General features: G+C 40.8%; 1 protein-coding gene across 11 annotated transcripts in view; it reads left to right on the plus strand.

Annotated features, from left to right (window-relative positions):
- The window catches only part of sec16a (SEC16 homolog A, endoplasmic reticulum export factor), a 257,384-nt gene that overhangs the window by 88,074 nt on the left and 153,959 nt on the right, over positions 1-15,351 (plus strand). For all 11 annotated transcript variants that reach the window (XM_028810200.2, XM_028810204.2, XM_028810205.2 and 8 more), the window contains 2 exons: positions 2,259-2,457; positions 14,825-15,014. In XM_028810200.2, the coding sequence (XP_028666033.1) occupies positions 2,259-2,457; positions 14,825-15,014 (389 nt within the window). The remainder of the gene's footprint in view (positions 1-2,258; positions 2,458-14,824; positions 15,015-15,351) is intronic.

Raw genomic sequence — 15,351 nt, forward strand, 5'->3', positions numbered from 1 at the left:
CTAAAAATAAAGAATGTAAAGGTAAACCTGTATACTGTACTGCAATGTCTCCCGCAGTGCTAGAATGTAAAATACTGACGTTACCGCTATATGTGCTGTAATTCATGCAAGCGTGTTTTCATTGCCAGAAGCCTTAGAAGGCGCAGGGCCTTTCGGTGGCATCTTGGGGCTTTAACTCTTAAACTGCCACATACTTGGCGTTTAATGCATCCCTGGACGCCAAATACTTTTTTGCTGCACTTTAAGTAAACATCACAATTCACAACGAAAAAGTGAAATTTTAATAGAACACTTGTTTTCATGCAAAGAGCATCACAATTACTGCAAACTAATCATTTTACACACTGCTAATGAACTGTAAAAACTATTTAAAAAAAACTACTGGAACAATATGTACAAGGTGCAGCTGACGCAACGAATGAAATTCAGTAAATTATCGAGACAACTGCTCTTGAACTGGCTACACTCAAGCACACAGAGGTAAATGCTGACGCTGGCAGGCTAGTCTAGTGTAGCGGCTGAATCCCAGAGATAGTGAGGCTGCACAGAAACAAAGGAGATTGTAGAAACAGGAACTTTATTCAAACACTTCAAACAAACATGTCTCTTTCAGAAGTAAAATTAGCTCAGTATGCAGTTAGTTCTCAATTAAAGAATAGACAAACATCATAGGGGAGCAGAGGATATCTGGGGGAGGAGAGAGAAACAAAGCAATCAGCCAAAAAGGACAGGTGCTGTTCAGGCTTGCGTCGCGCGAGAAGCATATCACGTGACAGAGCAGCCGCAAGTAAGGAAGCAATGTGAAGTAGTCTATCAGCGTTTTTTAAGAGGGTTTTTTTTGAGGAGCATCCGTGTCTTCTAGGGGTGTGTGCAGCCCACCTGCTCACAAGGGGCTGGCAGTGGTCATGAGCTGGCTGCTCAACGAATGTACGGCATTGACTGATCAGCTCCTGCGTGCTCGCATATGGCACTGGGAAACGACTATAGCTGGTTGTGGCAGTTTAAGGGTTAAGAGGAACAAAACGGAAAACACAAGAACACTCAGCTGGATATGCATCACAGTCAATCGGCAGCAACGAGAAATGAATAACGCTGTAGCGGTCTGGTGCCACTAAGACTTACACCGTCAAGAAGACGGCGATTTATTTATTTTTATGGTGGAGATTCCATGGACGCACCCAGCCTTGGCCTGACCCGCATGCACTCACAAACAGACAAAAACAAAGCAAACCGGCAATCAAACAGCAAATAAATAATGTAATGAAAACAAATGAAATAAATGAAAACAATACCACCCCTGTTCCCTTTATGCCGATTACACATTAAATACAACAAAGCACAAACAAAACACACACAGTAAATCATGAAAAACATTCATGAAAAAATGGCAACGGATGAAATGTAATGATGAAAATCGATAGTCCAGAGATGTGCACGTTGAATGGGAATGTAAAGATAGTCCTACCGCTAGTTCCCGAAATGGTGACGATGGGTGGACAGGTTCAGGAGTGCTCCTTTCTTTGCAGGATGGCCATGAATCCACTTACAGTCCCCATGTACACAGGCAGACGGCAGACAATCCAGACTCCAAACACGAAACGATCCAGGACAAAACGAATTAGTACAGGTTACCCAACAGAAGGCAGGCAGACAGACAGGAACTTGAAACACAAATTACAAAAACTTTTTTTTTTTTTGCTTTTGGTCACCGGCCCCCTTTTAAAAAGCCAAGCTGACATCCTTTGATCCTAACAGCCCCAGCACCCTCAGCAGAAGACCAATCAGAGCCACTGCTGGGAGTTGCAGTTTCAAATTCAAATTCTATTGGCTACTTTCACCATCCCAAGCTGCGTTTTCCTCTACAGTTGCTTCCTGTTCTCTCTACAGTATAATATTTCCACGAAAAAAGCCATAAAAATTGTGGAGGATATTTGCGGTTTCCGCTAACAATTATTAGATAGGTTGTAAGGAAAAATCCGCAAATGACTGAGGCCGTGAATTCTGAACCGCAACTTCGCGGGGGTCTACTGTATATTAAAAGTTGTTGTTCTTTTTTTTTCTTTTTATTGTAAGCTAAGTACAGGGACCAACTAAAATAAACCTTGCTTCACTTGTTTTTTTAACATAATCTGTGGGATTCTTTGCTACAAAAGCCTAGTGCTTAGATATAAATTTAATCAGTGCTTTTTAGTGAAAAATTAATACAGCTGTGAGAATTGTTTCTCAAATGTAAACTGTTTTCTCTTTCACTTGAACAGGCGTGAAGGATATGATGATCGCTGGCAGTATGATCCTCGTTATGATTCAAGTTTTGATGATGAGTTTGTGAAGCGGAGAGAGCCCTATGGTGATGATTGTGACCGACGAAGTGTGCACAGTGAGCATTCAGCCCGGAGTGTGCATAGCACCCGGAGCCAAAATAGTCGCAGGAGTAGCTTCAGCTCTCGATCTCAGCAGGTAAAACAGACATGATCTGTTAGCCTTTTTAAATTTGAAAAGAAGTATATACAGTAGATGTGGAAGAATCAAAATAATATCTCTGACATACATTGCTGGTAAACACAAATTAGCATTGTGTGCACATTGCACTGAGCAGTAGGTTTCACAGAGTTACCTTGTAATTTTAAAAACAAGTTTGAATGCTACTGAGAACTCTATATTGGTATTGCGTGAAATTAAAATTGTTGTCAACAGACAATGAAAAGAGGACAATGTTAAAAATGTATTAATTGTTTTAAAAGTCTTTTTTCTGCGTTACTGTGTTTGTTTTTCCTTTTTCCTTACACTTGTTTTTTTCCAGGAATGCCAAGTCATATTCCTTAACTAAGTTTTTCCTGTTTTCATATGGCCAGGTTCTTAATCACAAGTTACTTCTTCTGTGTCCCTGAAGTGTTTAGTTTATTATTATCCTTTTTTTATTTTATTGAATTTATTGAAATCACACAACATTCCATACAAATAAATCAATTTTTACAAAAATAGGATTGAAAACAAATCAACCCCCACCCCTGAGAAAGAGAACAGGGCCAGCAGAGTAAAACTTAAAGCTAGTAAAAATAAGTAAATAGATGAATTAATAAGTGAATAAAGATCAATGGAGAAGAAAAAGAAATGGGGAGAGAATCTGTTTTCTCAGTGCTTTAAAAGCTTACTCTAAAATGTTATTGATTAGATCCTACCAGGTTTTGAAAAAGTTCTGCACAGATCCTCTAAGTGAGAATCTGATTTTTTCCAATTTCAAATAGTATATAACATTAGTTACCCACTGACTTAAAAGAGGAGAGTTAGGATTCTTCCAGTTGAGCAAAATAAGTCTACGTGCCAATAGTGTAGTAAAGGCAATTATAATTTGTTTGTTCTTCTCCACTTTAAGCCCATGTGGGAGTACACCAAACACATCCGTTAATGTGTTAGGAGGGATTGTGACACCTAGGCTGTCTGATAGGCATTTAAAAATTTTAGCCCAGAATGATGTTAATTTGGTGCAGGCCCAAAACATGTGACCCAGTGAGGCCGGAACTTGATTGTAGTGTTTGCGGGTTGGATCTTGCCCTGGAAACATTTTGGACAATTTTAAATGAGATAGATGTGCTCGATATATAATTTTGAGATGAATAATTGTATGCTTTGCACATAGTGAGCTCAAGTGAATTCTCTGCATTGCTACCTTCCACTCCTTTTCTGAGATATTGAGTGAGAGATCCTTTTCCCACTGTCCTCTTGGATCTTTGAAAGGGAGAGACTGCAAAATTGGTTTATATATTGCAGAAATGCTGTCTGAGTCCTCGAGATTGAGGAATATTTTTTTCTAGCATAGAGGGAGGTGGGAGGTGAGGAAAATTGGGCGGGTTCTGTTTAATAAAGTTTCTAATTTGAAGGTAGCGAAAGAAATGTGTTGCTGGAAAGTTACATTTGGAATGTAATTGTTCATAGGATGCAATGACGTTGTCTATGTACAGATCTCTTTAGTGATTTAATCACAAATGTTTTCCAGATATTAAAAACTGCATATGTGTGCTAGGGTGGAAAAATGTGGTTCTTGGGCAGAGGTGCCACAGATAAAAGCTTCTATATCTTAAAGTACTTCCTACATTGGTTCCATATTCTGATTGAGTGAAGCACAATTGGGTTGTTAGTATATTGGTGATAACTTGCATTTATTGGGGCACAAAGCAGCGAATATAAAGAAATACTGCAGGATTTTATTTCTTTTGCGGACCAAGCCTGTGTATGTTCATCTATTTGTGTCCATGTCCAGTTTTTTTATAGTTTGTATGTTTGCTGCCCAGTAATAAAATTGAAAGTTAGGTACAACCATGCCACCTTCTGCCTTAGGTCTTTGTAGGGTTGCTCTATGGATACGTGGCTGTTTTGAAATCCAAATAAATGAGGTTATGGTTGAATCTAATTTCTTAAACGATTTATTGATGTATATGGGAATGTTTTGAAATAAAAAGAGAAGCTTAGGAAGTTTATTCATCTTAACAATGTTAATTCTTCCAGCTAAAGTGAGTTGAAGGGTTGACCTTCTATGCAAGTGTTGCTTAATTTTTTCCATACAGACGGAAAAATTTTGTTGATAAAGAGCTTTATGTTTACTTGTTATATTTACCCCTAGGTATTTAAACTGATCTGCAATGATAAAAGGGAAGGTGTCCAATCTAATACAGTACACCCCCAAAATTTGCGGGGTTTACGTTCCTAGAGCACTTGCGAATTGTGAAAAACTGTGACATTTGGATGTGGTTAAAAAATGCCTTTTAAATGCCTGTTTTTATAGTTTAAACCCTAAATACAGTATGCCTCCAAAATCACTTTAATTGCGTTGCAAACTCAGCTTAATACATTGATACATTACCTAAAAAATTACCTTAATACATTACCTTAAAACATAATGTAAAGGTATACCCATATACTGTACAGTACTGTACTGCAATGTCTCCCGTGGTTCTAGAATGTAAAATACTGATGTTACCGCTATACGTACTATAATTCATGCAAGCGTGTTTTCTTTGGTATGTGCTGTCGTTTTATTTCTTATAGAGTATATACAGTGCATCCGGAAAGTATTCACAGCGCATCACTTTTTCCACATTTTGTTATGTTACAGCCTTATTCCAAAATGGATTAAATTCATTTTTTTCCTCAGAATTCTACACACAACACCCCATAATGACAACGTGAAAAAAGTTTACTTGAGGTTTTTGCAAATTTATTAAAAATAAAAAAATTGAGAAAGCACATGTACATAAGTATTCACAGCCTTTGCCGTGAAGCTCGAAATTGAGCTCAGGTACATCCTGTTTCCCCTGATCATCCTTGAGAGGTTTCTGCAGCTTAATTGGAGTCCACCTGTGGTAAATTCAGTTGACTGGACATGATTTGGAAAGGCACACACCTGTCTATATAAGGTCCCACAGTTGACAGTTCATGTCAGAGCACAAACCAAGCATGAAGTCAAAGGAATTGTCTGTAGACCTCCGAGACAGGATTGTCTCGAGGCACAAATCTGGGGAAGGTTACAGAAAAATTTCTGCTGCTTTGAAGGTCCCAATGAACACAGTGGCCTCCATCATCCGTGAGTGGAAGAAGTTCGAAACCACCAGGACTCTTCCTAGAGCTGGCTGGCCATCTAAACTGAGCGATCTGGGGAGTAGGGCCTTAGTCAGGGAGGTGACCAAGAACCCGATGGTCACTCTGTCAGAGCTCCAGAGGTCCTCTGTGGAGAGAGGAGAACCTTCCAGAAGGACAACCATCTCTGCAGCAATCCACCAATCAGGCCTGCATGGTAGAGTGGCCAGACAGAAGCCACTCCTTAGTAAAAGGCACATGGCAGCCCGCCTGGAGTTTGCCAAAAGGCACCTGAAGGACTCTCAGACCATGAGAAAGAAAATTCTCTGGTCTAATGAGACAAAGATTGAATTCTTTGGTGTGAATGCCAGGCGTCACGTTTGGAGGAAACCTGGCACCATCCCTACAGTGAAGCATGGTGGTGGCTGAATCATGCTGTGGGGATGTTTTTCAGCGGCAGGAACTGGGAGACTAGTCAGGATAAAGGGAAAGATGACTGCAGCAATGTACAGAGACATCCTGGATGAAAACCTGCTCCAGAGCACTCTTGACCTCAGACTGGGGCAACGGTTCATCTTTCAGCAGAACAACGACCCTAAGCACACAGCCAAGATATCAAAGGAGTGGCTTCAGGACAACTCTGTGAATGTCTTTGAGTGGCCCAGTCAGAGCCTAGACTTGAATCCGATTGAACATCCCTGGAGAGATCTTAAAATGGCTGTGCACCGACGCTTCCCATCCAACGTGATGGAGCTTGAGAGGTGCTGCAAAGAGGAATGGACGAAACTGGCCAAGGATAGGTGTGCCAAGCTTGTGGCATCATATTCAATAAGACTTGAGGCTGTAATTGCTGCCAAAGGTGCGTCGACAATGTATTGAGCAAAGGCTGTGAATACTTATGTACATGTGATTTCTCAGTTTTTTTATTTTTAATAAATTTGCAAAAACCTCAAGTAAACTTTTTTCACGTTGTCATTATGGGGTGTTGTGTGTAGAATTCTGAGGAAAAAAATGAATTTAATCCATTTTGGAATAAGGCTGTAACATAACAAAATATGGAAAAAGTGATGCGCTGTGAATACTTTCTGGATGCACTGTACATAATAATTTCATTTAATTAAAATAAAGTAAAATGTACGGGTACTCACCAATGATGAATGATATTGATGATGATGATGAAGTAGCGGTGCAGTACGATGCAGAGGATTTAAAACTCCTCGGGTGGCGCCTCTTCTTCAGGCGCTTCAGGAGGAGTCGTATCTTTGGACAGGCCTTCTTCTGGTGGGGTTTCGTGCTGGCTTTTCTTTATAGGTTTCAGGAACATTGTGATGGGAAGTTGCTACATTGTCTCCTGTAGCAAACTGCTGGTACAATTTCTGTGCTTTCTCACTGATCATGTTACCGTCCAAGAGGATGTTGTTCTTCCTGCAGTCGGTGATCCACAATGCCAAGGCAGATTCCATCCTGATGATATTTTTATTCCTTACGGTCGTTACCTTTTTGGCACTATCACAGAAACTTACAGCTACGGTACTCCAGATCGCGTCTTTGTTCTTCTTTATGTAGCATGCGGTGCTTTCATTAATGTCGTAGTGGAGCGCTACTGCAGCATAACTTTTTAGATCCCGGAACAAATCCAGTAATTCAACCTTCTCCTGGAGTGTTTTAAACTTCTTCTGTCGCTTAGGTTCAGTGCCAGAAGCCTTAGAAGGTGCAGGGCGTTTAAGCGACATCTTGTGCGTTTAATAATAACAAAATAAATACAATAACACAATGGAAAACACAAGGACACTCAGCTGTAGATGCGTCACAGGGCAGCAGCCAATCAGCTGCACGGAGAAATGAATAACGCTCTTGGATTGGCTCCAGAGATGTTCAATCGGATTCAAGTCTGGGCTCTGGCTGGGCAACTCAAGGACATTCACAGAGTTGTCCTGAAGCCACTCCTTTGATATCTTGGCTGTGTGCTTAGGGTCATTGTCCTGCTGAAAAATGAACTGTCGCCCCAGTCTGAGGTTGAGCGCGCTCTGGAGCAGGTTTTCATCCAGGATGTCTCTGTACATTGCTGCAGTCATCTTTCCCTTTATCCTGACTAGTCTCCCAGTTCCTGCCGCTGAAAAACATCCCCACAGCATGATGCTGCCACCACCATGCTTCACTGTAGGGATGGTATTGGCCTGGTGATGAGCGGTGCCTGGTTTCCCCCAAACGTGATGCCTGGAATTCACACCAAAGAGTTCAATCTTTGTCTCATCAGACCAGAGAATTTTCTTTCTCATGGTCTGAGAGTCCTTCAGGTGCCTTTTGGCAAACTCCAGGCAGGCTGCCATGTGCCTTTTACTAAGGAGTGGCTTCTGTCTGGCCACTCTACCATACAGGCCTGATTGGTGGATTGCTGCAGAGATGGTTGTCCTTCTGGAAGGTTCTCCTCTGTCCACAGAGGACCTCTGGAGCTGTGACAGAGTGACCATCGGGTTCTTGGTCACCTCCCTGACTAAGGCCCTTCTCCCCAGATCGCTCAGTTTAGATGGCCGGCCAACTCTAGGAAGAGTCCTGGTGGTTTCGAACTTCTTCCAGTTATGGATGATGGAGGCCACTGTGCTCATTGGGACCTTCAAAGCAGCAGAAATTTTTCTGTAACCTTCCCCAGATTTGTGCCTCGAGACAATCCTGTCTCGGAGGTCTACAGACAATTCCTTTGACTTCATGCTTGGTTTGTGCTCTGACATGAACTGTCAACTGTGGGACCTTATATAGACAGGTGTGTGCCTTTCCAAATCCTGCCCAATCAACTGAATTTACCACAGGTGGACTCCAATTAAGCTGCAGAAACATCTCAAGGATGATCAGGGGAAACAGGATGCACCTGAGCTCAATTTCGAGCTTCACGGCAAAGGCTATGAATACTTATGTACATGTGCTTTCTCAATTTTTTTATTTTTAATAACTTTGCAAAAACCTCAACTAAACTTTTTTCATGTTGTCATTATGGGGTGTTGTGTGTAGAATTCTGAGGAAAAAAAATGAATTTAATCCATTTTGGAATAAGGCTGTAACATAACAAAATGTGGAAAAAGTGATGCGCTGTGTACAGTACCACATCATCTGCATGTAGAGATATTTTCTGTTTAAGTCCTTCTCTGATAATCCCCTTTATCTCATAAGCATTTTGACAGTGAACTACCAGTGGTTCAATGGCGATTGTGAATAGCAGTGGTGACAAGGGACATCCTTGTCTGGTACCACATTCTATTTTAAAGTAGTCTGAATTAATATTGTTAATACAAACTGAAGCTTCTGGATTGGTATACAGTAGTTTGATCCATGCACAAATGTTTGGGCCAAACCCAAATTTCTCCAATGTAGTGAAAAGGTAGTTCCATTCAATCATATCAAATGTTTTTTCTGCATCCAACGATAAAATCATCTCTGGGGTGTTTGACTTTGCAGGTGAATATATTACATTAAACAGGTGTTGAAGATTGGAAGCTAAGTGTCAGCCTTTAATAAATCCAGTTTGATCTTGTGATATTACTGAAGGCAGCACTTTCTCCATTCTTCTAGCTAGGACTTTGGAGAGTATCGTAACATCATTATTCAGAAGTGAAATTGGTCTGTATGATGCACATTGTAATAAGTCCTTATTTTGTTTAGGAAAGACAGTGATTAATGCTTGGCAAAAAGTTTGAGGTAGAATTTTATTGTCTGTAGCGTCTGTGAATGTTGCTAATAAAAGGGGAGCTAGCTAAGTGGAGAATTTCGTATAAAATTTGACAGGGTAGCCATCAGGGCCTGCTGCTTTCCCACTCTGAAGTGAATTTATAGCATTTAGTAATTCTGATAGTGCTAAAGGTTTATCCAATTCCTCTGCACTGAGAGTATCTATTTGTGGTAATGTAATGCATCCAGAAATGCATTAGATTGTGTCTTGTCTTTTTTAAACTCAGTAGAATACAAGGCCTTGTAGTAGTCTCTAAATGTGTGCATTATATTTTTATGGTCAATGATTTTGTCTCTGTTTGAGTTGGTGATTGCTGCGAACGTCTTGCTTGTGGATTTGTTCAGCTAAGATCTTATTAGCTTTCTCTCCATGTTCATAATAATGATGTCTTGATTTAAAAATGAGTAAGTTCAGTTTCTTTAGTTGTTAAGAGGTTAGGTTCTGAATGCAGAGCCTACCTTTTCTTATGAAGAGCCTCATTTGGACACCTGGCATGTTCTTGATCTATTCTAGTAATTTCGCTGGTTAGCTCTGATACCTTCTTGGTTTCCAATTTATTTCTGTGGGAAAGATATGAGATCATCTGTCCTCTTAAGAAGGCCTTCAGGTACTATCCTAAACTTTATATTGAAATTTGCACCATTTTAAGTATTGTGCAAACTGTTTATATTTAGGGATCTCTCTTCCTGCATTCTTTAATGTGCTTGAACAATATCCTATTTATATGCTTTAAAATCATGCATATTATGTGCCCTTGTGTATAATGCTCATGCTGATTTAGCCCAAAATTTTCAGGTGGAAAAAAAAATTTTATATATGATGTGCACCCTTAACTTTTCAAGATTTTATTAACTCTTTTAGAGCAGATGTCGACTATTAAAGGAGAAGTGAGGCTGATAAACAGCTTTAAACCTCGAAAAAACTCATCTTTACTAGGAGAAATGTTAGACATGTTGACATGTGACATCTAATCCCAGCGTCTGCATGAGTAGCGAAAAGCAAACAAATGCAAAAATGGCATCGACATCTGGTTAGAGAGCAAAGCGAATTCACATTGCAGAATACTCAGTGGGCAACATTTTGTGTATATTTTACTATTTAGAATTGGACTCTGACTTGTCGGACTCCGATTTTGATGGAAGTGATCTGAATATCGAGAATGAAAACGAAAGTGAGGTACCGGCGTCATCTAATCGGTCCCCAGCTAATCGTGGTGCTCCACACATTCGGTAGGTGGTGTGCCATGGCAACATTCACCTGAGAGGACCACCACTTACCAGATTGTGTGGCACTGTGTCCTCCGCTGCCTATCCGCCGACACTGCTGCTGGTGTAGCCAGAGATGGTGAACACACAGTGAGAGTGGCCACAGAACCAGCAACAGACGTTTTGTGTTGATTTATGAGTGAAACCATTGCTTTGTGTGCTTTTCAGAAAACAACCCTGTACCCTCTCACTATTCAACACCCCATCGTGGCAGCCATAGATGGCTAACATGTGACGACAGCACACTGCATTCAGCCACAGGCGTTTTATGTTTATTTATGTGAGAAACTATTACTTTAAATATATATCTCCCAATTTTTAGTGAACTAAAATGAATGAAAATTGATCCATTATATATGAAATTTTATGGTACTTATTTCTTAAATGCAGGCTGATTAATCGTTAACAGACATGTATTGAATTTAATTCACTGTTTTGACTTTCAGTGATAATTAACCCTTTTAAAGCCAATAAGAGAGTAATGCATGGAACTCTGAACCTACTGTTTTCACAAAAAATGTGGGTTCTGATATACAGTATGTGTAATACAAAGATAATTTATCAAAACACCAATAAATAAAGTAATAATTATAATCTGATTGTTAAATTAATGTGTCAGCCATGGAGTGTAGTGCAGACTCGCAGAGCAGGGTCAGTAAGTGTGGAAGCAAATAACACACATAAAATTGCCAGTGCTATGTTGCACAACTTGTAACAGAGTTCCAAACTACCTCTCGAAGCAACATCGGCATCAGGGGCTTCATGAATTGGTTTTCCAAGATCACTATGTGCAATGCTAAGCATAGACTGGAATAGTGTAATGAATGCTGCCAAATGAGCAGTAAAAATGTTCTTTGGAATGATGAATTATGTTTCACTATTTGGCAGCCTGATAGACGAATCTGAGTTGCACAGATGCCAGGAAAATTCCACTTTCCTGATTGTATAATGTCTACTGTAAAGTTCAGTAGAGAAGAGGTAAGGGTCTGGGGTTGTTTTTCATTACTTAGCCCCACTTTCCTGATTGCATAGTGTCTACTGTAAAATTCAGTAGAGAAGAGAAAAGGGTCTGGGGTTGTTTTTCATTGCTTAGTCCCACTTTCCTGATTGCATAGTGTCTACTGTAAAGTTCAATAGAGAAGAGATAAGGGTCTGAGGTTGTTTTTCATTGCTTAGCCCCACTTTCCTGATTGCCTAGTGTCTACTGTAAAGTTCAGTAGAGAAGAGATAAGGGTCTGGGGTTGTTTTTCATTGCTTAGCCTAGGCCTCTTGGTTCCAGTAAAGTCAGTTTTCTGTTCCGGCAGGACTATGACCCACCTCTGGGATGAATTGGAATGCCAATTGCAAGCCAGTTCTTTTCTCCCAACACCAGTACCAGACATCACATTTACATTTACATCATTTAGCAGACGCTCTTATCCAGAGCGACTTACAACAGTGCTTAGTAGTCTACGACTGTTCTTCATTCTTTAAGTCTAGGATTAAATCTACTGTCATTAAACAAGTTACTGCTGACCAAGTTGTACACAAAACCATGCTAGAAGAAAATAATAGTAAGTTGTTAGTACTAGGAGTTAGTACAAATTTTTTTTTTTTTTTTTTTGAGAAAAGGGTAGAAAGAAGTATGGGGACTTTAGTCCCCCAAGTGCTGTTTAAAGAAGTGTGTCTTCAGACGCCGTTTGAAGACAGTGAGGGTCTCTGCTGTTCGTACAGCAAGAGGAAGTTCGTTCCACCACTGAGGAGCCAATACTGCAAAGAGTCTTGATGCATGTCGTCCTCTTCTTTTAAGTAAGGGTGGTTCGAGACGAGCAGTGCTTGATGTTCTGAGAGAGCGAGAAGTGACACGCTGCTTAACCAGTGCTGATATGTAAGGTGGTGCAGTTCCAGTTTTGGCCTTAAAGGCAAGTGTTAGGGTTTTGAACCTGATGCGGGCAGCCACAGGGAGCCAGTGCAGGTTCCGCAGCAGAGGTGTAGTGTGTGAGAATTTGGGAACATTAAAAATGAGTCTTGCAGCTGCATTCTGGATCAATTGAAGTGGTCGTGTTGCCTTTAGTGAAAGTCCAGACATCAGAGAGTTGCAGTAGTCCAGCTTAGAGATAGATGACCAAGGTCTGGACGAGAAGCTGAGTAGCCTCTGTAGTGAGAAAGGGGCGGATTCTCCTGATGTTGTAAAGAAGATATCTGCAGGACCTGGAGAGGTTGCTGAAATGTGGAGAAAAAGACAATTCTTCATCTAGAGTGACACCAAGACTTCTTGCTTATTTTGAGGGGACGATAACCGAGTTGTCAAAAGAGATTGCAAGGTCAAGATTCGGAGATGAGTTGCCTTTGATGTACAAGAGTTCAGTCTTGCTGGGATTCAACTTGAGGTGGTGGGATGTCATCCAAGAGGAGATATCAGCAAGGCAGTTTGAGATGCGGGTTGAGACCTGCTGGTCATCTGGTGGAAAGGAGAGAATAAGTTGAGTGTCATCTGCATAGCAGTGGTAAGAGAATCCATGTCCAGCTATTACCTTCCCAAGAGAGCCTGTGTATAAGGAGAAGAGAAGGGGTCCTAGGACAGAGCCCTGAGGAACACCAGTGGTCAGTCTTCGTGGAGCTGACTGGGAGCCTTGCCAGGCAACCTGGAATGTCCGGTCAGCAAGGTAAGAAGCAAACCATTGCCAGACAGTGCCTGAGATCCCAAGACTAGAGAGAGTTTCCAGAAGTATCTGATGGTTGACCGTGTCAAAGGCTGCAGATAGGTCCAAAATTATGAGAACTGAGGACAGGTTGGTAGATCTGGCTGTGTGAAGTGTTTCAGAGACAGCAAGAAGTGCAGTCTCGGTAGAGTGAGCTGCTTTGAATCCAGACTGGTGAGGGTCAAGAAGGGCGTTATTAGACAAAAACACATTAAGTTGGTTATAAACTGCTCGTTCCAGTACTTTAGAAAGAAAAGAGAGCAGAGATACTGGTCTGTAGTGGTTAACATCTGAGCAGTCCAGAGTAGGTTTCTTAAGAATTGGTGTGACAACAGCAGACTTAAAGGCAGTGGGAACATGGCCAGTCGTTAGGGAGCCATTAACTATGTGTGTGATATGTGGGAGAAGATCCTGAGAGATGAGCTGAAACGTACCTGAGGGGATCGGGTCGAGTGAACATGTTGTGGGGATGCTGGCCATCAGGATCTGAGACACTTCCTCGTGAGAAAGTGGAGTGAAGTGATGAAGCTGGGTAGCGCAGGTCGGTTGAGAGTGGGTGGGCAAGATGTCAGTCTGAGGGAAGGAACTACGGATAGTATCAACCTTATCCTCAAAGAATGTAGCAAAGTCCTCTGGCGAGAGAGCTGGGGAAACAGAAGGAGATGGTGATTTAAGCAGTGAAGAAAAAGTGGCAAAAAGTTTGCGAGGGTTGGATATGGATTCTTCAAACTTGGTTCTGTAGAAGGAAGATTTGGCAGAAATTAGGTCAGTAGCAAACTTTGATAAGAGAGATTGAAAAGAAAGGAGGTCACTGTTATGATGCGTTTTCCTCCATCTTCTTTCTGCTGCTCTTAGTTGTCTGCGGTTGTTTTGTAGTGTCTCTGACAGCCGTGGGGTCGGAGGAGAAGTACGTTTTGGCCTGGAAGACAAAGGGCAGAGTTGATTAAAAGAGTTGTGGAGAGAGGAGAGAAGACTGTTGGTAGCAGACTCAACAGTTGATGTGCTTGGTTCAGCACAGTTAGGGGGAGATAAGGATGATAGGACAGCTGAGGAGAGAGAAGACAGAGAAAGAGAATTGAGATTTCTGCGGGTAGTCATGGGGGTAGAAGGAATGAGCCCATCCTCCCAAAGACGCTCTCCAAAGTCCTGTGGAATGCATTTCTGTAAGAGTGGAGGCTGTTATATTTAGGTGTGATGGTCAGGTATCTACACATAGTCATGTAGTGTATATACAAATGGAGTATGACCTAGATGCTCAAGGAAAAAAGCTCAAAGCAGCAAGGTTACTGGTTTAATCTGTTGCACTGAGTAACCCTCAGCAAATCCGTTAACCTAATGTAACAGTTGTAATTGTAATAAATGTGTGTGTATGTTCATAAAGTATATATACACACACTAAAGGAACAAAATGTTGATTGCATTGTTAGGAATGCTATACAATATTTAAACACATAAACATATTACGTGTGTCTGTGTTTACTCTGTGTTTATAAAGTGCCTTTAGATAGTGTTCACTATATAAAGACATTATACAAAAGGAAAGGAAAACTAATTATTTTGTAATTAATATACATTATGCTTTGCAGAGTCAAGTTTACAGAAGTCAGCCAGACCTTGTTGCAACTGGATATGACATCTCAGGGCAGCCTGTATCTGGTCCCACAAATTACTCATATAGTCACTATCATGATAATGTGGACGGCCACCAGGGCTTTTCAGAATACCCTTACCAACCAGGATATGTGCCAGATAGCACTTGGCCATCAGTGGAACAAGGTGAGATTTGAACATACTCATTTTTCCTAATTTTGAAGGGGATCTTTCAGCTTTAAATCTTCAGTATTCCAAATACACAAGGGAACCTTTCAAAACAAACATATTGTATTACTCTTACTTTTAGATCCCTGTGACTATAAGTTTGTATTCCAGTCAATTTCATTATCAGTAACTCAGTTTTTGCTTTGATTTGAACTCCTTACTTGATCAACTCTTCATTTTCTGTGCTAGCTCAGTATTTAAAACTACATGTATAATGTGTAATTTTAATAATGTAATAAGTTTTTAAAGATGTGTATTGTCAGAGGTTTGATGAACATAAGAGAGAAGGAGGGTA

The sequence above is a fragment of the Erpetoichthys calabaricus genome, chromosome 9 (genome assembly GCF_900747795.2).
Source record: "Erpetoichthys calabaricus chromosome 9, fErpCal1.3, whole genome shotgun sequence".
NCBI classification, from domain to species: Eukaryota; Metazoa; Chordata; class Cladistia; order Polypteriformes; family Polypteridae; genus Erpetoichthys; species Erpetoichthys calabaricus.